This window comes from Daktulosphaira vitifoliae, unplaced genomic scaffold (assembly GCF_025091365.1).
Source record: "Daktulosphaira vitifoliae isolate Bord-2020 unplaced genomic scaffold, ASM2509136v1 Scaffold_1, whole genome shotgun sequence".
Classification (NCBI taxonomy): Eukaryota; Metazoa; Arthropoda; class Insecta; order Hemiptera; family Phylloxeridae; genus Daktulosphaira; species Daktulosphaira vitifoliae.
The window spans coordinates 52,075,680-52,101,901 of record NW_026099572.1 but is presented as its reverse complement, the minus strand read 5'-3'; the positions used below and the strand labels follow the sequence as shown (position 1 = coordinate 52,101,901).

At 25.5% G+C, this 26,222-nt stretch overlaps 1 protein-coding gene across 1 annotated transcript in view; it reads right to left on the bottom strand.

Moving 5' to 3' along the window:
* The window catches only part of LOC126895583 (rap guanine nucleotide exchange factor 4), a 93,670-nt gene extending 68,284 nt beyond the window's left edge, over window positions 1-25,386 (bottom strand). The window contains exons 1-2 of the mRNA XM_050667607.1: window positions 25,075-25,386; window positions 3,571-3,713 (exon numbers count right to left, since the gene is read on the bottom strand). Coding sequence (XP_050523564.1) covers window positions 3,571-3,713; window positions 25,075-25,112 — 181 coding nt within the window. The 5' untranslated portion in view covers window positions 25,113-25,386. The remainder of the gene's footprint in view (window positions 1-3,570; window positions 3,714-25,074) is intronic.
* Between the last annotated feature and the right edge of the window lie 836 nt (window positions 25,387-26,222).

Here is a 26,222-nt window from a genome sequence, read left to right as displayed (position 1 = left end):
TAAAAAATTTAAAATGTGAAAAATATATTTTTAATCATTAAACAATTATTTGAAAAACTAACATTGATACGATTATTCCAAAAAAAAAAAAAATGATATACAGAATGATTCATTAAGGATAAAACATTCATTTTCTCGGAAACTAATATAAATTTTAAATTTTTTTTAAAGAATATATTGTATGATTCAAAAATAATAGTACACCCAAAGAAAAACCTCAATCAATTTTGATAGAGAAATTTTATCAAGGGCTTATGATAATTTTTTATTAATACGAACAAAATAACTATTTTTATGAATAATTATTGTTCAAGACAAGAAAAAAAATCATCATATTGATAAATATATCATAGATTCAATAGTAATGATATATTTATCAAATTGAACAATGAATTTATTATATAGATCGAGCTTTTTCTCTGGGTGTATGTAATTAAGTAATTTTTTTTTAATTCCTTCAAGGATAAAAAACCTTAACATTAATTTTCTTAAGTGAGAACCCCTATATTTATACTTTGATAATACAATAGAAAAAATATTTACAAAGCATTTTGACCTTAAATTTTTTTTATTCGATCAACCGTTCGTCAGTCTCAGAGTGTTAAAATTAAGTTTTTTTAAACAAAATTTCTAATGTTATTTTACTTTTTTGTATATAGAATCCATTGAAGCATCGAGTACTACGAAAACCAAATTAGCGATGAACTTCTATTCTGAATCCAAATCTTTAAACAATTTAAAAAAATAAACGGTTGATCGGATAAAAAAAATTATAAGAACAAAATTGTTATTACATTTTCTTCTATCATTTTATCGAGGTAATTATAGAGTTTTCATTTAAGAAAATGAATATTAAATTTTCTTATCATTACAGAGACAAAAAAAAAATTATTTAACTACATATTGTTATTTTTAAATCAAACAATATTTTCCTTTACAAAAATATAATATTTTTAATAATTTCTGAGAAAAGTAGTTTCTTAACTTTAATAAATCACTCTATACACAGAGTAATTCTTTAAACACTAGTCAAGCGAATTCTCTTAATACATATGCATCTTCGTTTATGTGTTATAAAATAATTTTTAGATTATTCCCTAATATCTTATAGAAGTGGCAATTTTTTTTTTCAATTTAAATATATACATATATGAATACAAATTAAACTATCTTATTAAAAAGATAATTATCTAATTAAGAAATTGACTGATGGATAACAACATTTAGATTAGTATTTCAAAAGTTATTCTCATTTTTATATCTAGGTGGGAGGAATAATACAATCGTGATTAGTGATAAAAATAGCAGCACCCACTCATAAATCTAGTCATTACTTTAAATTATTAATAATTTCTGAAATACTGGTTAAAAATAATAAACTAGTTTATTATGTATGTTTCCAATTATAAAATTCAAGATGACACCCATATAAGATATAATGGATTGACCAAAAAGTTGTTCTATAACAGATAAATGATAATAAATATGTAACTAACAAAAAGCAAAAAAATAAATGTTCAAAAATTTCATTATTTTAAAAAATTGAGTGGCTAATATTAAAAGAATCAATTATAGAATGTGTTCGTGACAACCGACTGCGATGCGCTATAATCTTCTTTTTTCGGACCCTGTGTAAAGAAGTTTCACTTTAAAAATGAAGTTTACACCACTATAAGACGTATGGTATGATCATAAAAAACATTCTATAACAGAAAAATAGAGATACATGTGACTAAAAAAGCGAAAAAATATGATTACTTTAAGTGAAATCATGTAGCTGGTGTTATACGATTTACTATATATATCTTCTTCTCTTCCTCTTATATTTCCTCTTCATTTAATGTTTTTTTTAATAATTTATGCATTTGTAGACTCCGTTAAAAACATATTTTTCATTATTATTATTTTTTTAAATCCATTAAGAGAAATGGCGGCCTCCACNATCATGTAGCTGGTGTTATACGATTTACTATATATATCTTCTTCTCTTCCTCTTATATTTCCTCTTCATTTAATGTTTTTTTTTAATAATTTATGCATTTGTAGACTACGTTAAAAACATATTTTTCATTATTATTATTTTTTTAAATCCATTAAGAGAAATGGCGGCCTCCACCCAAAGAAGGAGGTATCTTAACCATTAATTTTACATTTTTGGTCTTAAACATCAAGTGGTAGAATTTAGGAATATAAAAATGTATACGCTTTTTTTAAGTAAATGTTTTGTTGAAACTTTAATCTTTTCGTTTGCATTATTTCTTCAGTTTTAACGAGATACTCAACAATATTTTTATTACATGTTTTATTATATTATTTGACTAATATTCCAAAATAACAAACATTATAATAACCACGAAAATTATTAAGAAAATAAGTAACTGTATATTTGAATTTTTTGAGTAAGAGTTCATAATACACATTCATAAACTAAAGTACAGGATTATTTGTACTGAATTATTTTTTCCATTAATAACATTTGTTCATAAATAAAAGGTATTATTAACATGTTATTTATTTTTATAATATGTGCAGCAAACTATAAATAATATGAAACACACAGAGTGGAACAGTTTCATTTCCAAAAACTTTCAATACATTTCTTAATATATGACTTTAAATCTATTTCGTTTTAACTTTTTTTTTAAATAATTTATGCATTCTTAGACTACGATAAAACCTTATCTTTCATTATTATTTTTATTTATCGCTTTTATAAGTCCATTAAGGTCTATAGCAGCCTCCTCCTAAGTAGCAGTATTTTTAACCATTGACACTCCAGGATGGGTGGTTAGTCCGTTACCAGAGAAAGGGATGGCGGACTCCAATTACCGAACTGATCTCTCCCTCGACAAATGAAGCCGCCCGGGACTGAGTTTTGAACACGAGACAATATGCATTGCTGACTCGGCCACACCGTTCCTCTTATATTGTTTAGTATTTTTCATTATTTATTTTTAATAATAAAAAAAAATAGAACAAAATTTAAGGTCGAGTAATTATTGAATTACAAGCATTTTAATAAATAAAGTGCGTATGTAACACAGGCGAAGTATGCGTTATAAATATACACCAGTACTATACCCATGTACCAATAAACGTAAAATATCGTTAAACATAATACAACTTTTAGCTTAAAATAATTTTTATTAAGTCCATTTCTTATAATATTTAAGTACAGACTGAGGCCTATTTTATCATAATGCATAATGAATGTTATAATATATTTTTTTTAAATAGTTATAGAATTAAGAATTATAGTTTATAATTATTATGTATTAGAATCTCAATACTTCTGGTAATTCAATTTCACTTGGATAACAACTTCAATAAAAAAATCGTTCAATTTCCTTCAAACAACACTAGGAGAATGTGTGGCAATATTCAAAATGTATAAATGCATAAATCAATTGCTCTATAATTTCTTTATAGTTTCCAATATACTAAGTGTCAGGCACTACCGGATTGTTTATTTTGCCTAACCAACTTAATTTAATACGTGGTTTATTTGTTTTACACAATGGAAAATCATTTTTTTAATTGTGTTCGTGGGACAAATTTTTGTATACTCACGCATTACGCCACGTTCTAGATCTTCGTAATAACCAACAAAGGCTATTTGTTGTAAGACATTACTGGGCAATCTATTTAACGTGTCCACACGCCGAAGACGTGACGCTATCGCTTCAACATCTTTTGCACTTCTATCTGAAGGCCTAAAATAAACATAAACCAATATTATTAAATGCTTACTTTACTTAGTTGAATATTTAAGAGTAAGTTGCATTATGACATTTATTTAGATTTAAATGTCTATAAATTCAATTAAACTTCACGAATAAACCCCAAATTTTATACAATTTTCTTTTAACACCAGCAAATTATATTAAAAAAAATAAAAAGTTAAAATTATTTTTCAAGTTTTTATAACGATTAATGATGATTTGAGTATAACTTAATATTTAATTATCTCAAAACGTAGATGCGATGGAAAAAATTTGAAGCCAGAATCAGAATCAATTTCCATATTCAATGAGACTTATTTTTTGAGACTTATGACAACAAAGAGGCTGCTGCCCTGTATTATTATTATTATAATATTATTAGTATACAGTTTTTATATTATTAGTATTGCTGTCATAATAAAGTAAATTAAAATTTGCTTTCAATATGTTTGTACTATAAAATTTTATTATCGACTTCCGCTATATATTTTCATTAAAAAACAATCAAACTAATTAAAACTCCAATAAAACCAATTAAATCTAATAAGACTGATATGGCATAATAAAATACGTTAAATGATATCATTTGAGGTTACATTGACAATTTAACCTAAATTAAAATAATTTATTCTGCTTAAATCATTTTATTTGTTCGTCTTGATTACTTCAATCGCTTTTAAAAAGTACAAATCATTACATTTTACTAAGCCCCGTTCTAAGAAGTGGTTCAAGTGTACTGTTGATTAGAACAACAATTTTGAAAGCGCGGTCATTAATGAGTAATGGAAAAAAAAATCATAACAATTGAATTATTCTTACAAAAACTTTGATCTTTGTTAATTACAAAAATAAACAAGAAATAAAGTATAAATTAGTTAAAATTATTATTTTTTAATTGTAATGGAAATAGTATTACTATTAAACCTAAAATTTAAGTAGAAACTTAGAAATAATATAATTTATTCCTGATTTTTTTAGCTATTCCATTATTAATTTTAATATTAATTTATAAATGAACTTCTCAGTATAGTAAGCAATGCTAAAAAAAAAGATATCTCAATTATTTTAGTTATTTAATCATCTAATAAGAGTATATTCAATTTAAGTTTAAGTTGAGCTATTGAGTAATTAGGACGTTCAATTATTGAGCTCCTAATATTCAAAAATTTATTTTACATACATTTAAATAATATAGCTAAGTAATTATGACGCACAAATTATCAACTGTCAATATTATACAGCTATACATCAGCTTAATTTTTTGAAAAATAAATTATTTGCCTCTTATACTTTAGTATACTTTAATATATTGTACAAACAATACCATACATATATAATGTAGAACAAATGTAGGATTTTTACATACTTTTTAAGACTGTATAATGCAATATCAAGTTAATATATAAAAATAAAACGCAGAATATCAATTAACATAATTACAAATATGTGGTTTGAGCAAAGTTTATAATAAACTTAAATGCTCGAAAACTTTTTCATTATATATATAAACATTTTGCCCCAACCCGTTCTGACAACTTAAATAACTTTTGATTCAGTTAATATTTTTCGCCAATTTTTTAGCTTCGATGAGTAGCTGATAAGGTATTAATTTTATCATGATGTATTTATTTTTTTTTTTTTTGTGTCTGTCCCTACATTTTCTCAGCTCTCACTTGATTTTTCTCAACAATACGTTAAAATATCATAAATCATATCAGTTGAAGACATTACCCTCAAAAGTTAAAAATTTTTTTTTCTAAAAATTGCCATAGCTTATTGAAAAATGAACAAATCAAAATAATTATTTTTTATATTGAAATCTTAGATATTTCCCTTTCGTTTGATATAAATTGTTTGAAAATCTGACCCTTTAACTGCCTACAGGGGGGAGTCAAAATAGCAACTTCTGCACAAAAATTAAACTTTTTCAACTTAAGTTTTGAAAATGTTGGTATTGTATTTTAATTTATTTTAAAATACCTTATAAGGGGGTTCACTGATTTTCACGAATATTATATGAATCTAATTGACATAGAATATAATGTTAAACTAATTTCAATTTTTTTTTTCCTTTAAAGTCGAAAAAATTAATTTTAACATGTGAATCAGCTTAAATTGCCAATTTGATCGAAAAACGAATGTCACGAACGTTTACCGATTCAGTAAAAATCATTGCCTATGGCAATGTTTTTTTTGCAATTTTTCCGTAATTCTTTTTGAGAGAAAAATGAGCTTTTCATTAATCCACCAATTTTTTAAAATTAAACACTATATACAGATTTGCATCTAAGCGTTTCTTATGATTGTGATTTTAATCACTGTCAGATATCATCTATTCTAGTCCCAACTATTTCAAGCTCACACTGTGCGTGACCCTATTGTGCTACTTTATTTTTTTGAATAATTAACANTTAAAAATTTAAGTTGAAAAAGTTAATTTTTTGTGAAAAAGTTGTCATTTTAAATCCCCCCCGTGGGCAGGTAAAGGGTCAGATTTATAAAAAAAATATATCAAATGAAAAGTAACGATATCATACATCTATATAAAAAAGTTATGGCAATTTTTGAGGGTAATGTATTCGACTAGATACGATTTGTTATCTTTTAACGTATTACTGAAAGAAATGGGTTCAACTGAGAGAGCTGAGAAAAAGTGGTAACAGACACAAAAAAAACACATCATAGTAAAAATAATACCTTCTCAGCTTTGCATCGGAAGCTAATANATAGTAAAAATAATACCTTCTCAGCTTTGCATCGAAGCTAATAAAATAATGATGTGAACATAAGCTGATTTAATTTTTCAACTTTTATTTTTAACTTTTAAGCTATTAAGAAAAAATAATTTATTCCTAAATACTAATAACAATTAAGTTATAAAAATTTTTAAAATAAATATAAATTATAAACAATGTAAAATTTATTTTATTTAAAATTAAAAACAATTCCTGCCTTTTTTTAGTCATATTTTAATTACTATTATTTAGAGCACGCAAATAACAAATTAACAAAAACAAATAAATTACCTATTGTAACTACTAAATTATAAAAAAAAAAACAAATTAAAGATAAAATTTATCAAAAAATTTTTCATAGAGTATACTCTATCGAATTTTGTAATTAACTAGATTCTAATCAATGCAGATACTTGGTAGTTTGTTATCATTTGTTAGACCAGAGTTAAAAAAAATTTACCTACAACCACGTTTGGAGTAATTGCTATTCCATTTATTATTACGTCTAGAACGTTATCTTTTTCAAATAACGTTTTCTATGAATATAAAAATGAAAATACAGCCATAATAATAACTGTATTACTCAATAGTAATCACAAATTAATAATAATTTCAATGTATATAAAGCCTAGCACGTTTTTGATAATTCGTAAAAATAATTGAATTTTAAATTTGGGGGGGCCTGCTCTGGGCCACATTAAATTTAAGGGGGGCCAGACCCACCCTTGTTTACGTGCCTGTATTTAGATAATATATTGAAAGTAAGATAAGTATTGCAAATATATCACTTGTGACAACATCGGATAGGATTTTTATGTTCAATTTGTGGTGGCAGCGCTGGTGAGATTTTGACATCCATCGGAGGAATGATAAGAAGTAATATTGGTAATTAGTTATGTTTTTTCTTTTAATGGACACATTTTTTTTTTCTAATATAAATTAAAAGTAAAATATGAATTTCATGGTGAATTAAATGGATATATAATGAACTATGTTTGAGAGAACAGTGAACAAATTCGTTCGAATATCAACTATATTCGAACTGCTAAACAAATAAACACATCACTGAAACGACGGAATTAAGGCCAGAAATTAAACTACTACTAATCATACACAGCTCATTCACATACTATACAACACATTGGGATTAATATGTTTATTTTCATATGAATACTTGTATACATTTTATTATTGTCTAACACAGAAAACTATAATTAGCTACTTATGTTAACAAATTGTAATCAAACCAATATTTTTATATTTGTAAAGTAAAAACAAATACCAATGAAATATATTAGAAAAATTTCAAAATAGCCATTTTTTTGTGTAAAATTTTAGATTTAATTTATTAAAAATATCTTTTGACAAAACTGATTACACATTGTAGTATTTTAAAGTTTGTAAATATTTTAACTTTCTGTATTTATCTTACATAAAATAATGGTAAAACTTTATATATTTTATTTTAAAACAACCAGTTTTTGGTTGTGTTTAGATTCATATTGTCATCGTCGGAATCAGTTTTGAACCGTTTCTTAAAAGTTAATTTTGAAAAGATTCCAAACCTCGACTGTTACTTACTTTAAAGAATTGTTTAATTAAATTGAATAGCTTGTAATTACTGTAAAATTTGATGTTAAGAAAAATTATTATTTATAAGCCATACACTTTAATATATAAGGTATTTAGTAAGTAAGGAAACGAATTTTTATTATTCTCGTGGTTTATAACAATTGACCTGTTTCTTTACTTACTGAACATCCTTTATATTTAATTGATTATATTAATAATATATATTCCTATGTATTATAACTATTGTGACATATCGAAAATTTTTTAAAAAATTTTAGGGATTATTGTGGATTATGGACCATTGATAATGACTTATGGGTCATTAATGATGAATAAACCAGTGGGTGACGTTTTCATCCCTACACGGAATTAAGAGGTATAACATTGTCAATGTTATTTTCACGTAAATATTGCTTTACCATAACGGTAATAACTTATCAAATTCGACGTTATTGTAATACATAAAGGTTGATTTTAAGGATTACAAGCAAAGCTCGAAATTTTATGTATTTATAAAATGTGTTTAAACCACATTAGAGATACTCAACTCAGTGGAAAATTATCATAATTATTATTATGTGGTAATTCATTTATGTGTATACTATGGTAATTATCATTACCACAGGAATATTTTTTGTTCTAGGTGAAGTGATTCCATTACGTCCCCTAAAACTAAACTTCTAATTAATATGTATAATTTTTAATGTTAAGAAAATCTATCATGAATAGCTATTTATCAATCATTGTCTCGGGACGACTAACATAAACTTTATAGATGCATAAAGTTCCGAGCTCTTTTTATAAGTGCTTCTATGTTTATGCTTGTAGAATATTTGCAATATCAATATTGAATTTCATACATCAATTTGTCGTGTGTTAATATATTGAAACTGTATAAACTATCAAATATAATATTAGTTTTAATAAAAAAACATTCCATTTACTTATATAAATAGTATATGATATATAAATACTAAAACAATCATGATCATAGCATGATAATTTACTCATAAATATAATATATGCGTGAGTTTAGGACTACAATATTAAAGAAAATTAACAAACATAATATGGATAAGTACCCGATTTATGCGTAGGAAAACATTTTAATTAATATATAAGTATAATGATTATAATTTTGTTTATTTCAAATAAGAATGAATGATTCAAATGGAGTTTCTTGAAACTATATTGCAAATAGTAAACCTGTATAATAATGTGTTTCATTATATATACAAAGTGATCTGTTTATCATAACCCACTCAAACTTTTGCAAAATATATACCAGGGCCTAAAACTGTTTTCATAACGTTATAACGACCAAAAAACAATTGAAATCGTAACTCTTAAAGAAAACGTGTAATGATTAATAAAGAATGTATAATAACGACAAACATTACATAACTACAAACGAAATAAAACAAACATCAAACATAACTAAAAACAAATTAAAATAAAAAACAAAACAAAACTAAACAGAAAATGAAAACATATTGGTAGTGATTCGTTATAACTTATAAGATACAATAAATTTTGGGTAAAATATAACTGCAAGAAACCTAGTGTTTCTTAACATAAAAACTATGGTCGAAATTCTTACATGAAAGCAATGGTAGGTTAATTTCTAAAAAGTAAAAAATTATCAATGACGTTTAAATATCAAAAAACATAACAAAACGGTTATGTTTTCCATTTTGATACTATATTATAAAAATGTTTTGTTTATTTTTAGTTATATATAATATAATAATCTAATTAAGAAAATGACGAGTAGATATACTTACTATGTTTATCTCTTCATTTACCTATCAGTCATTATAGTTCAGGATTATTCCATATAGAAGAAAATAACAGAATTATAACATATAGAGGTGTCGACTTTATTTTTTTTATTGAAAACATATATATTTATCTAGGTAACGTTATTATACCTGGTTGAAAAGAAGACTGTAATGGGAAATTATCTAATGAAATGAATCGTCATACATGCATCTCTATCAGTTTAAAGTCGGTCATATCATCTGATATACTGGTCCAAAAGTCATTATCTACCTGTCATTACAAATTGTAATTTTCTATTTTATAAGGTAGCAAAAAAAAATTATTTAACATTTTTATTAATTACTAAGGATGTTGCTAAAAAGTAATTAAAAGCTGATAAATAAAGAAATATACGCAAGTAAAAAAAAAAATGTATTTTTGAATATTGTATTTATTTTTCCAGTAATTGATTGGGTTGTGATAAATGGACCATCCAGTGTATTATATACTGTAATTATTCAAAAGATGGATTTCAAAGCTTAAAAGCCATTAAAATAAATTTACTTTTTAAAAACGTCTATAATTTTTCGTGTAGACATATACACATTATTTCAAAACCTTATATGCTAGCTGTAATTGTGGCTGCCTTTGAATCGGACTAAAGTAATACCTCTGACAAGAAATTTGTACTATGCTATAAACTGCTAATTGGGTTTCATGTTACCTGCAACTACATGACCATTTTACTTATTTACGAAAAGATTTATAAAGGATTGCTGCCATTGAAATACTACCGTTTTCACGAATTTCAGTTATATTAAACTCCATGTTTCAATCAAAATGCTTGACTTTAATTTTATTTTAATGTTATTAGACTTTCAATTACATAAGTAAACTCAATATATTAGCACACATTCTTATAGTATCTATATCACTCAATGTACCAAAAATATTTCAAGTGAATAGAAAACTCATTCGGGATTAATTATTTATTATTATGTACTTTTTTTTAATTGGCATTAAAATTCATAACTAGATGTTGGACCACTGGGGGTGTCTATTAAAATAATCATGATATAGTTACTTTTAGTACATATACTAATTAATTAAATATTAAAAAACTATTTACATGTACTAATAATGAAAAAAAAGTTTCGTTAAAATACGTTTATAAAAATAATTAGAAATGTTTTGATATTATGTATATTAGCTCAATAATCTAAAAATAAACATATATTTGCTGATAAAAGCATTGTTACCAAATATTTTATTTTTATACGCTGATTAATAAAAATAAGTGCTTCAAAATATGTATTATTTTTGAACATAGTTCAGTAATATAAAGAGTGGCCCACCACTCACTGACAACTTCAATAACTTTTGATCAAGTTAATATTTTTAGTTGATTTTTTTTTTAAATAATAGTTATACGTTAGGTCTATAGCTATATCTCAATAATTAATTTTTTTACATTTTATTAAAAATATTAATTATTTTTAAATTTTAAATAAAATGTAAAAAAAAAATCTAAGATAGCTATTTTGTAGAGTAGAATTTAAGAAAAATTTTAGTAAAAAAATATCTTATTAATATTCAGTAGTAAATATTCTGTAGCGTTTTGAAGTTTGTGAAAATTTGAATTTTCATGTATTATTTTACGGTATTAAACATTGAAATACGTATTGAGAAAAGGACAGAAGAAAACGCTATCTTTTCAAGATTACTGTGTATACATATGATGATAGTGTGTATACATTACAAACTTGGCATAAATACCATGATAAGAAATTAGATAAGGCAATTATTACTTATCACTCTCATTCAAAAGTATATTGAAAAGATAGCGTTTTCTTCTGTCCTTTTCTCAATACGTATTTCAATGTTTAATACCGTAAAATAGTACATGAAAATTCAAATTTTCACAAACTTCAAAACGCTACAGAATATTTACTACTGAATATTAATAAGATATTTTTTTACTAAAATTTTTCTTAAATTCTACTCTACAAAATAGCTATCTTAGATTTTTTTTTTACATTTTATTTAAAATTTAAAAATAATTAATATTTTTAATAAAATGTAAAAAAATTAATTATTGAGATATAGCTATAGACCTAACGTATAACTATTATTTAAAAAAAAAATCAACTAAAAATATTAACTTGATCAAAAGTTATTGAAGTTGTCAGTGAGTGGTGAGCCACCCTGTATATTAAAACATTTTATTTTACTTCATTTAATTTTCATTTTAAGTTCAAACACATTCATTCCTAAAAAAGTTTCTAAAAAAGACTTACAAAATTTACAAGTATATTGAAACGAAAAATGAAATATTCTAATGCGATTTCGTCCTCATACGAATACAATTCAGTTAATGATACTAATTAGATTAGTTGTTCTAACTCAACATTAAACTTTATATAAAGATGGGAGCTGGGCAGTTAAGAAAATAGTGAGGACATAAAACGAGTTTTTTTTAACACACACAGAAGTGTAATAGGTATTATCCTGCCTGTTAAAGCAGTAACATTATTGCAACCAATGCGACTTAAACACACAAGAAAATCTACAACAAGGTAAGCTGTTTTTAATATTCTTAGCTCATTGTTGGCGGCAAAGGTAATTCTATAATAAACGTATATAGCTCATGAGGATAAAACAACTTATAAGATTATTAAAGCAAAAAAATTGTCTAGTTTAATCATTATATTAAATATGTTAGTATAAAATAAATAAGCTTCCTAACATTATTGAATAAAATTATTAACAGGATCATGTTAATATAAAATATTAATTGGTCATATTAATCGGATAACAATTATTATAACTATAATTTAAATTGAACGTTTTCATAAATTTTTATTTAGTAAATTTTATATAAAATATAGTGAAACACTTATATTATGGAATAATTGTGTCAAAAAATAAAATTACATTTTTTGCTTTGATTTCGAACAAGATATCAGTAGGAGTTTTTTTAAGATGTCAAATGTCCAAGAATTTTCTTTGCTTTGAACATTCATAGTCTAACTAATTTTTACTTAATTTTTATAGATTTCAGTTGAAATAAATTGTTTATATTATACGTGCCAGTTAAGTAACTTGAATACAAGTTAGTCTAATGAACAAACTTTTGAAAATCATTAATTCATAGTAAAGTCTATATTATAAGAATAATAAAACTAATTTGAATAAGGTAATATAAAATTCAATTTATTTTTATATACCAGAACGATAAACAAAACAAAAAATATTATCTACAGTACAAATAGACAAATTATTAAAATAATATTCTAAAAACAAATTTCAAAATCAAAACCTTTGAAAAATTAATTGTTTAAACATATTTATTTTTATTTTAAAATAATTTAAAACTTAAAAATAATGTAATGTAATAAACAAAACATTTTTAATAATTTATATTTCATTAGGTTTATCTATTTTCATAAAATTATATGCGCTTATAATATAAATGAAATATATCAATAATGTATTACAATTATAATTATAATTATAATAATAATATAATTCAATTGGTTAAAATATATAAAAAACTGAACTACCAAAGCAAATGCAATCAAGTAATACATTATTAATATATTAAAATGTTAATTGAAAAAATATTGAACACCCGGCATATTGATTTTACATAACTTATTTAAGATAATACATTCAATTAACTCAATAATGTTCGTTTAGTTTAAATACAAAACTATTATTATTTGTACTATGGATAAATAAATGTAAACGGCTAATTAAATTAAATTAAATCCTAAAACTAAACTAGCGGGATCCTCGAAACTTTTCCAGTTTCAAAAACCAAAGTAATTAGTGAAAATTTAAACCGAGATAAATAATTTCCCTATATAGCAATCAACTTAGATGTGCAGTAATGGATTTATTGCAAACAACACAGTTCATTGCATGTCATGTTTAATTTTTGCAGAATCTCAAGGGTTTAAGGAGAGATCAGAGGAAACGACATCATTGAATAGTTTAAATTCCAATCGACATTTCTAGTACATGTGACGCGGAGCATGACGTGATGCACTCAAGAACACATAGCACCATTTTTTAATAATATTATCATTATTTTGTCTAACATTTCTGTAGTTCATCTTCATTTCCATGACTACCATAATTAAACCGATGGTAATAGGGTTATTCAATGTATGTAAAAAGGCGTAATAAATAAAACCCTCATTACATTTCTCTGGGAGTATTCAGTTCTGGTTGGGACAAAAACGCCCACAAAGATTTTTATCTACTGGGTTTGATAACACCTAATCGAGAAGCTTTTTATGACCTTTTCATGCTAATCAATTTAATTTTTTTTTTTTATTTTTCTTTGGTGTCTTTACGGAAGGAGTCTAAGGGATCCAAATCCTTCCTGATTTAAAATCATGGTAGTGGACAGTGAAGTTTCATTTGGATTTGAGCCAAGCTGACCTCTAATGACTCAAGTTTCTTAGGTAATTTTCTTAAAAGGTTAACATATAAATAATAAACATCAAAACAAATAGGTAAAACCAAAACTTTTCCATAACCACAATTCAGTTTAGTAGCTGAAATTTCGCCAGAAATTATAAAACCAAAAACTACTAATATTTTTATTTTATTTTTAAAACATTTTATATTTCTTACGTTTTTTATATATAAGACGTCGACGTTTTATATCATATCATTATTATGAAAAATGACGAAACAAAAGTTTAGTCGTATGAGAGCTTTATTACTTCTTCATAATATGACACCTTTTTACTTGAACAAATTACATCGTTATCAAATGATGTTAAATTTCTTGAGAACGCACTCAAACATAAGCAAAGAAATTATTTTTAATGCTATTCTTGAGCTCATAACATTATTTATTTCTTAAAAAACTTGAATGTTAAATAAAACCTTTTAATAACATTAAATTGTCCAAAAATTCAAAGTAAAAATGCCAAGAAAATTTTTATTTAGATGACATGAGTTAAGGTATTTTGCATCATTTTTTTGAAGTGTAAAATATATAAAAATGTATGTATTGTTTTATTTATAAATTCTTTAAAACTCATTTTATATTTTCTTCAAGTGTTTATAATTATCCCAATAATACAGGGTAAATGTGAATAAGTAGTATGATGTTTGAAATATTTAATTAAATATATGTAAATTAATCATTTTAGTCAATAAATGAATAAATCGTGTTTTGCGTCATTTTTATGTATTTTAGCTCACATTTAATCTCAATTTCGATTTCATTGCTTATTACATAAACAATAAGCTTGAACATTTTTAACCAATATATTTTGAAAATTTATTAATTTGCATAATATATTAAAACTTATATCATATTTAAATATGATTAAAATTTTTAACCAAATAAACAATTATTGTTTATTTAGATTAAAACAACAAACTTGTTTTCAATTAATCCACTTCACCTTAATTTATATTATTTGCCACGGTGAAAGAAAATCTTAATAAACTGTTTTTAACTATATAATATATTTTATATAATCAATAAACTTGAAACATTGTCTGTGTGATTATAATATTCACAATAATTTTTGAAAACATCAAAATAAATATATTTTTTAGTTATAAATAAAACTAAACATTCTTTTCGTATCAGTCATATAGGACAATTATGAAAAATCAAATTATAAATTATAAAATATAATCTATTCCAAGAAAACTGTGTTAAGACTGATTATTTAGTATGAACAAAAGCCGTTTTGTATGGAAAAGAATGTAATACACATCGAATTCATGTCATTTATTTTAATAATTCATCGCCGTATCTTAACTAGAAAAAATATTCCTGCATGTACTCTTTAAAATTTAATATTACTGTCATGCTGACATAAATGTTTTTAATTACTACACTCATGTATTAAAAGTAAAGTATCACAAATATTGGCTACAATTCTATAAAAAATATCACTTCTTTAAAATGAATTGAAACTGGAAAATATTATCAACAATATTTGATAACTTACAAATGATCATTAAGGTTTCTAGTTAATAATCTCGGAGTCATTAAAATTGAAGGAATCTATTTAAATTTAAGTCACTTGATTATAAAACACTAAATTCGATAGCGTTAACATTATTTAGTAGTCACAGAAAATTACGAATTAACCAACGGTATATGTAATTATTTAATAGGTTTTTATTGCTGCAAAACATAAAATAGAAGGTGTAAAAATCACTAAATTATTTAATTTATTTGTCAAAAAATAAGCTGATATGTTAAAAAATAATTTTTTTTACCGCGCATAGAATATTTATACGTATATTAATATTACTATAATTTAGTATTGTAATAAATACAGTCGTGATATAATGAATTTCATGGGACCGAGAATAAAGTTTGTTACATAAAAAGTTCGTACATCAAAATTTTTATAACAAAATTTAAGGAATGTTTTAATCAGATCCGACAGAATGATATCCACCAATGAACTTTCCTGGAACTCTGTGCTTAAAAGAGCCTCACAAACATAGATGAAAATAAAAAAGTTATTTTAACTAAAAAATAAATTAAACTGAACCTGCAAAAACATTTTGGCATTAGGTTCTGCATTGTCGGCCACCTGTTATCCAGAAACTCTTCAAGATAATTTTGTAAATACTTTTGTGAGTCTCACTAGATATTGTACACTGGGGCCCAAAAATTAACCAGGCCGACACTGAAATTCCGCAAAACTAGTGCCAGCACCAATGTAGATCGGCAAAAGTACTGAAAATTGATTTTAATTTTCATTTAAGAATACATAAAAACATATTATGAACATTAAGGCTTGATAATTATAATTATAAGCTCCAAAATTAAATTGCAAGTAAAAAATAATTTGTAATACCAAAGAGTCCAATATCCATTTAATTTTTTGTTATAGCGCCACAATTTCGAGTTAGTAACCTTTTCATTGGTAGTATCTCAAAGTGACTGTAGAATCGAATGTATAAATGATATTAATGTTTAATATTTAGCATTTTTATCTTATTTTTTCACGACAATGACGTTGTAAATTCGTCATTTAAATAAGATTTCTTAAATGTCTCTATACCAATCCAGTTATGGTGAATCCTCCCAAACTTAAATCAAGGCCATAAACAAAACTAATCAGTGTAATATAATGTGTAAAATTGTAAGCAAGTCTTTTTTTTTGCGATACTTTTTGTGACAACTAGATCATTATTTTCATCCTCCATAAATTTAAATAGAAGCAAAAAGGATTTACCGTTATCATTGAAGTAATTTTGTTTAAACATCTTCTTTGACAAATTAAGAGGGTTTAAACTTTTCAACGTCTTTATGAGCAGTAATGAAATGTATTTGTAGATGGATGAGGATTTAAAGGATGAATGGTGATAAATGTAAATTTTTAAAGAGCTATTGTTATCCTTACCTCAATAGGTAGGGATAACTCAATTTCACTCAATATAGAAAAAAAATTATGTTTTGGTTTCTCTTTAACTGAAACAACTACATAATTATCAACGACCAATCATTTAAATACAAAATAACTAAATAACAAAATGCAATATTACTGAAAGTTAAACAATAATTAAATGGAAATTTACGAGTACAGTAAATATTTAATTAAACATTTGCGCCAATGTATTTTTTCATTAAATAATCGAAAAAGGTGACAATTTAAATGTATCTATCAATTTACTAAAATAATATTTTCCAATAGTTACGATAACATTAAAAATATATTTCACTTATACAATTGCTACTTTTATTTAATATAAAATTTTTAAATATCAGTTTTTCTACTTAATAAACAGTGTTTAATAGTACAATGTTTTAAAACATTTTAAACAATGTTCATAATATATTTAAATTTATGACAAACTTCTCAATAATTGAACAATTACAATTTTAATGCGCTGTTTTATTCTATATATTTAATATTTATTGACTTTTATAATTGACAGCATAATTTAATTACCATGCAGTGATTTCATTTCTACGAATATAATTGAAAATTGATAACACTTGTCTACATGAAATTTTCGTCAAAGATTACAATATACTTCTAAAATACAATTTTTTACACCGATTAGAAATCTTCAATTAGATTTTTTTCTTTGACCTCTAGTTTTTGAGATAATTACTAATAGTAAAAAACAAATGATTAGACATAAAATAATTAATTTAAAAAAACAATTTTATTTTCAAATATTATTGATTTTTAATATGTTAACAATAATTCATGCGAAATTTCGCCCAAAATATCATACTTAATCCTTTTTAGTCGATTTATGTATGAAAATTTATAATGAAAAAAATTAAACTTTTTGTCATAACTATTTTGAGTTCGACTTGAAAGTTTCAAATTGAAATCATTTATTAAGATATCAACATTGATCTAGAAAAGAATATTTTCATCTCTGGTGATTAAAAAAGTTTCAATTTGTAGATCAGTGTTATTTTATATCATCATGACTCATAAATAATTTATAACATTATAAATGCTAATTATTAGCATTTATAATGTTATAATTTTCTTTTTTTTTTTTTACTTGTTTTCACAATACCTCATTACACGAGTATTTGTACATTTAACAAATATCAAAGAGCTAAAAACAAAAAAACTAAAACATAAAAATTATTAAATAATTTTAAAAACATAAAATCTTAAAAATCGTGTATTTTTTATTGAATTTAGGAATAACGATAAAAAACTGTTATAAAATGTCACTTACATGTAGTTAATATACAAGATAAAATTCTCTTCGTTAGAATGGTTTTATAATAAGTAATGAATATATTTCAAAAACATCAAACACATTTTTATAATTAAAATCAATCAGCTTATCTTTAGGCTTTTTGAATAAACTATAGGCATTGGAATTGGAGAGTGCACTTTGCACAATTTGTATAATGTTTAAATAATTGACCTGCGATCGTCAAAAAAATAAGGTTGTGTTGAGTTAGGATCAAAGATTCATGAAAAAATACACGAGTTTTTGACCCGAGTCGGCTTGAGGGTTAATTTTACTGAAATAACTCAAAACCGTTTATAAAGTAGTTCGTGAAAGGTATCGACATGTTTATTATAATTATTGTAAAGAAAAAATTTAACCGAGTTCCGCTCTAGTCAATGATAACAATGCTTGTCACGTGCTTAACCATTCCACCGCTGGGTATGATCAATAGTCAAGAAATGTACGAATATGTTACTACCGTTTTACACATAAAAAGTTTTCGACGAAATCATGTGACGCGCGACGGTCAAGCGATGAGGCTGCCCGTCGTGGCATTTCAGTAATCAAATTTCCTGAGTGTTTTGTCCTTGGCCGTTCATTTAAATCGACCGTGTTTTGCCGTTGTCGTCAGCGGACCAATTAAAGCGCCAAAAAGAGCTGAACCTTATTACACGAGTAACACAGCGGCACTTCTACGACGCATTGGTTCCCACAACGATTAGTAGTGCTCGCTAGAAATTTAACTGGAAACTCGGGCTGATGTTAATTTATGGCTGTATTGGTTTGGCCGTACATCAATGTCGCGATATTGCAGCGCAGCGACAATAAAGTAACAACGCCATTGTTATGATGACGCGTAAAAAGTTTTCGAGCCGACGGTCTACTCGCCCGCGCCTCGTTCGGACTTGACCGACGGTGGGTGTAAAATATTCCTCGGTGACAAAAGATACCTCATTATTAGACTTTATTATACTTAGTTGTTTGCTGCAGCAATAACGCGCGGGGAAGTTAAAGTTTTACTACGGTCAACATTGCACAGTGATAGCTAAAATGTCTAGAGCCTTTGTAGTTTTACGTGCGATTGTCTAGCTCATTGGAAACTTTGCCAAGTTCTATAACAGTGATGCGAACGTATAAGAGTTGGTATTACAGTTAGTTTAACACGTACTTACCGCTACTACACTACATAACCCGATGGGAAACTCGTATTCGTTGTACAGAATTTTTTTGTAATCAAAAGGCTGTTCAAAATAAATACTCGTATAAGATTATATTTCTTAAGAAAATATTAAAAATCTAGCCACCAAACAAAATATACACACTTGAATTTTATTTTGCTTTGTTTTATCTCTTATTCTACGCGTAGTGTAAAATTGTAAGATCACAAATACCTATCACCTATACTGACAGTCGGCCTAAGGAAACTGAAGAAAAAAGAAAAGTAAAGCTAACAATAAAACGTCGTTAAAAAGACATTTGTCGACTAAAAAGAGTTTTTTTCTATGTATGATTCCCAATAATGATGTATGCAGAGATAGCAAAAAGAACTGTTCTGCTCGGGGCATGTACAAGCCCTCGCAGAATTATACATGAAACATAATTATATTTTACTAGTCATGTTGTAAAGGATAAATAACAGATAGTATTAAAATTTTAATTATTACTATAACAATAATAAACATTATTAAAAATTCCGTGATTGATAAAAATATTTCAATGCACATCAGTAATAATAATATTGCATGATAATAATGATTAGGTTGGCGGTATTGTAGAAATAATGACTTGTTGCTAACGCACTTTTGGTAGCAAACTATCGGCAGTGAACATGCAACACCGAATATTCAGAAACTTCAATCAAACACCATAAAGCATATTATTCAACCGTATTATTTAGACATTTTTTATTGTTAGGAAGTAGGCGTGTCTCTTCAATAGAACATATAACATATAAGACGCGAAAAAAAAACCATCAAAATTTGTGGAAAGTGTTGAACACGAGTATTTTTGACAATAGCCTATTTTAAAAATAACTCAATAACACGTATTTGAGATTGATATAAACTTTTTCTCCCTTCGGTTCTACACATAACAGTAAAAAGTAATATCGAACCAATCAATATTAACGTTTAAAAAACAGTTATCGATGGCCCATTCCACTCGATAAAAACTTGAATAAAAACATTGTAACTGAAATTATATATTTACCAAATATCAACTGAAAAGTAGCTAACAGTGTATTCGAACAATGCATAAGCGATAAGTCATAATCTTTTGTATTTTAATCGATACATTGTATTGTATACCCAAAGGAGTTCAACAAAAAAATATTCCATTATACAACAAAATCATTGGCACGTGGTAACTTTGTATAGACAACAAAGTTTAACTTGGAAAAAGCCTTTATGATCTCTAGTGCGGTACCTTGTCGACAACATTCAAAGAATCGACCTTAATAACATTCCTTATTTAGTGATAACACTCTATTAAATTCCAAATATTTTAAGCGAAAATTCCTTATAACCCGCACACATTTGAAAGTACCCCATATTTAATACGCCAGCATCAATCCTCAATGTAATTTCTCTTTTTACATCCTTTGGCATTTTTTTTATCACATCTTAATATCCACTTCAGCCTATTCCGATGGTGTTATATAACGAATGTTTTACACTCATAAAATTAAATAATTTCATAGTTATACTATCTAATAAAAGTAGCTTAATGTATATGATATATATAGAGTGTTCAGTAAGTAAGGAAACAGGTCAATTGTGACGAACAATTTACCTGATTCTTTAATTTTTGAACACTGTATATTTTAATACTATATTACATTTTAATAATCAATAAATAAAACTAAAAATAGAAAAAATTACAGGAATTTTTCAGTCTAACATAATGGAATCCTTAAACTACAAGAGATTCGACTTTTATTGGTACGTTAGACGACTATAATAAAATTTCTATTTACCAATTAAACGATAAATAAAAGTACAATAAGAAATTTTACGAGAAAAAATATTATATAATACAAAAAAGTTTGCTTGACAATAGTTAATTAATCTAGCCTAGACTATATTTTTTAACTAATCAATACAGTACGTCATATTATGTCAGCTTCATGTGAACAATATAAAAAATGAAAGATACTTAAAAAGCAAAAAGAAATCAATCAGTGAGTGTGCAATAAATCGTAGAGGCCTGAAATCAATTTGTGGAGCTGTATTTTGTCTCTTTTTTTAGTTGTAGGTACTTTTATGGAATCCATTTGACAAATGACTAAGTTAGTGTACCGACAAAAACTTCGTCACACAAAGGATATCGATAAAATTATAAAGTAAAAAATTACTTTTATTCGTACAAGAGCCAATTTGTCTTTTAAATGAAATAATTTATCTTCAATCGTTTTTAAATTCCATTTTTTCGCCTCCTATGAAAATGTAAGAATATTTTTATTTTATTATTTCACGTGTGTCAATTTTTTTACTTTGTATACTCTATTTGTTTTCAGTTTTTATATTAATATAAACATGTTTAGAAACTATAATGAGTATTATTAATGTTTAAACATTTGGTAATTACCAAACATTGAAATGACAACAATATTTTTCAATTTATTTCATAAATGTATTCATACTTATATAATTTTTAAGCTTTAAGATATCACACTAATAGATCAAACAAAGGTTATTCAATTCATAATATATGAGAAATTAAAATATTTTTAAAAAAATTCTAATAATAATCAAATGAAAATAAAAAACACCATTGACATTTATTTATGTTTAATAAGATTTGTATAGTATCTTATAAAAAATAATTTATTATTTAGCTAAAAATAATACTAAAATTGTATATTAAGTGAAATGTGTATGTTTGCAAGTGTTATAAGAGAATTATTTGATTAACTAATTGATCCTTTAAATTATTTTTAATTTAGAAATAAATCCTCTTTTACATCAAATAATTCTTTTTAGAAAAGCATAAGCGTAGATACGATTTAAAAATAAACTGTAAAATAGTCATTATGACAAAAGTTATATGATTTCTTAAAACACGTGAGACCACTGTTGTGACTTAACCATAAATTGATTATAATGAAGATACGTGGTTCACAAAAAAAGGCTGTTTTCCATTATGTATTCAAAAATTGTTTCTTCGTTGTAACAGTTTGCAAAGTACCAAAATAAAACTGTATGGTGTTATAAATATTTTCATAAGAGAATAGTTTACTCATAAAATGTACTAATAATATACAACATTTTTTATTTTAGAATATTAAATGTATGAGAATCTTTAAAATAAAACTTATGAACATTTTTGACAACCCTAAATTATATTTTATCACACACTTTCAAATTTAACGAGCAATCGTGAAATTTGAACAAAATATATTTAGATTTAAAGATTTATCAAAACGTTATAATGGCCTCAAATAAAAATGTGACATGAAAATAAATGGAGTTAAAATTTAAATAATCAAAAGTCAGTAATTAGAATAATAATTAGATATTATAAGTTAATTATTTTTTTAAGGCTTTAAAAAAAATTATATGTTTTGGCACATATACATAACTTACACGCCTAGAACAACAAAAAAATAAAAACTTGTAAACAATTTATTTCAAGTTCCAGATTTACGAACTTTTTTGTATAATTGACATTTTAATACTAATTGTTCAAATTTAATGAAATCAATTTATAAATCACTGTATAGATCTCATTTCTAACATTTAACGGTAATATTTCTAAATTTACAATAATGTAAAATTATACTATGATTATTTATAATATGTTATAATTATAATAATTTATATAGCTATTTATAAATATTATAAATAGATCAAAAATACGAGTGTACTAATTCACAATGGAAAAGTCATGTTTTAAATTATTCATAAAGTGGTCAAAAAATACGAAATTCATGAACTTGTAACAATTTCGTTATAACAAAAATACTTTTTATTTTCAATAATTTCTCTACCGAAAACAAACATTATCATCAAAACTATTATATGGGTTTAATAATTTTTTTATAAAGTTTTAATTGTTTCTTACTGAAGACAAAACAATTAAATAAATAAGTTATAAATTTTCACACGTTGAAATTTTTTTAAAGTTATCAAAACTTAAATATTTTTAGCCTCCCAATTTATGGCTAATATATTACGTTGAATAATTAAATTGATGAGTTGTTATCTATAAATATTTACAAATTTTATCGTCTTATTATATTATTTTTCTTAATAAGTGGGTTAATTACAAACAATAAAATAAGTTGGTTAAGTTTTTCAATTAAACTAAGTAACAGTTTTAGCTTTACTAATGAGATAAAACTCAATACTGCAGTTATATTTCATTAAAGTAAACACGAAATTTCTTTGTAATTTTTAGCAACACCTAACTGCGTCAAAACATGAGACTGTTTATACTTAAACAAAAGATGTATCATAAAAAAAGTTGTGTGTGTACTTAGGCTTTTACGCCTAAATAATACACAAAAACTCTTCCTTGAAAATACACAATATAACCATTCTACTCAAGTAGAAAAACTTCAAAGTTTCCTAAAAGAAATTACAAATAACACCAAAATTCTTTTTGGATACGCGTTGTTTCATTTTTGCAAAACGAACACGCCTGAATAAGTTAAACAGCATATGATGATAATTTAAAAACAATTGGTTTTTCTTAAATCGCTCAATTTTGTATATGTTACAAAATTATGTTATTAGTTTACACTAATCAATTAGTGTGAATGTGTCACAAAAACAACAGATATTAAGATGTATACGATACGGGCTAAGTAACTTGACTTATGCTATTGACGATAAGTCAGAAAATACATTGGTTTTCACTGTAATCAGTAGTTCTATTTAACGTTTGTTCTACTCGAAGAATTTCTAAGTGTAGTATTTGTCTTTTGCCGTTTACTTAAGCGCAAATGGCATAGTACGTGTTGTGATTAACACTTAAATAGTTTCAGCCTTGAACTACGTTTCCATTTAAACAACATACGAGCCTTTTCAAATTGTAAATCAATCGAGTAGTTTTTCTCGAACTTGATTTTTCACAAACTTCTGAATAACATCGAGATTTAGGGTTACGTTTTTTTCACGCTGGATTAAGTATTACTTATACTTTGACTACTGAACAACAATTATCCCACGCATAAAAAACGTTCTTTAACTTCAAATTTGACACGCTGGAAATTGAAATTAATCATTTTTCTTCGTTTACGCCAAAATCTCAAGTTTGTATTACATTTCTATAAAATCTCAAGTATTTTATTATGTAAACAAGAGTGTGTATTTTTTTCAAACGTTTTTCTCGGTATAAATATAAAAATAAATCATAAGGAATGTTGAACCATGATCCATCGCAACACAATTAAACTTGTATTAATATGACACGTTTGCAGATCATTTGGATCTCTAGTAAATACAAATACAACTTCTGAACGTTTAAGAGAAATTTAGTTTTATGTTGTTTGTGTAAAGAAATTAAAATTTGGAATTTTAAAATTAACACAAAAATTAAGGTAAAATATCCAAATAGCACGTTTTGCTGCTTACCTTTTGTCGATGGCAGTAATCCACTCGGTAGCTGCCATGCTCAAACTGGAAGAATTAAATTTATATTTTAGAAAAACTCGCGTACACCAGTAAATCGGCTCGGATAATACGAATTATAAAAAAACAGATTAAAAAATGATCAACGTTTTAAAACAATGTCGGTGGTAGCGGAAACGGCGGTGGTTCCAGCGGTTGAACTCGCATCGTGACCCCCAGAGCACCCAAAGGGATAACGGTGGCGGCGTCGTCTACTTGTTGAACGGGCGCGACACACGTGCGACTGCGACCCGCCGGCTCAAACGGTCTGTGATGTAACCCACGTCGGGTAAGCGCTCGAAGCGGCGAAATCCTTAGCTCGTTCCGCGCCGCCTCCTCCAACAGGTCATGGAAACGGTCGACGAAATCTGGTGGACCCCTCAAGTGTTTTGGTCCATTGTAATTCAATATACTATTGTATTATCACAAACTTTTGAGATCAGACTACACTCATTCACAGAGTACAGAACAGAATTGTATAATTCATCAAACAATGCATAAAGAAAAAAAAGACTCACTTAATATCTCGGCTATGAGTCTTTTAATGTAAAGAATTTTTTCATTTTTCCTCAAACTTATAGGCAGCAATTACCATCTTAAACTAAACATGTAATACTAATCATTTAGATAATACATGTCTACGATATTATATTGAAATACCGTACTGATATATCATTTATAAAAATTGATATAGTAAAAAAGAAATGTCTTCAATTTGTTGCATTTAAATCCAATATGTTGGTCATTGTATAGTCAATATTGAACGTTATTGTAACCTCGTTTCTTTGAAATGAAAACATCTTTATAATAAAACATGTTATATCTTTAAAATTTAAATGATTTTATTCATAGCCCGATGAATTATATGTTAAGTATTTGTAATAAGTTAAATAATTATGATTTTTTTTTATTTGATAATTTTCTCAAATTTCAAAATTTTGTATCCCAAAGATATAGTATTCAATTACATACATGAATTCTTTTACTCTTTTTTATATTTTGATTAATTTAACTTTTTAGCTTCGATGCGAAGCTTAGAAGGTATTAGTTTTACTACGTGTGTTTTTTTTTTTATGTCTGTTACCACTTTTTCTCAGCTCTCGCCGAATTGA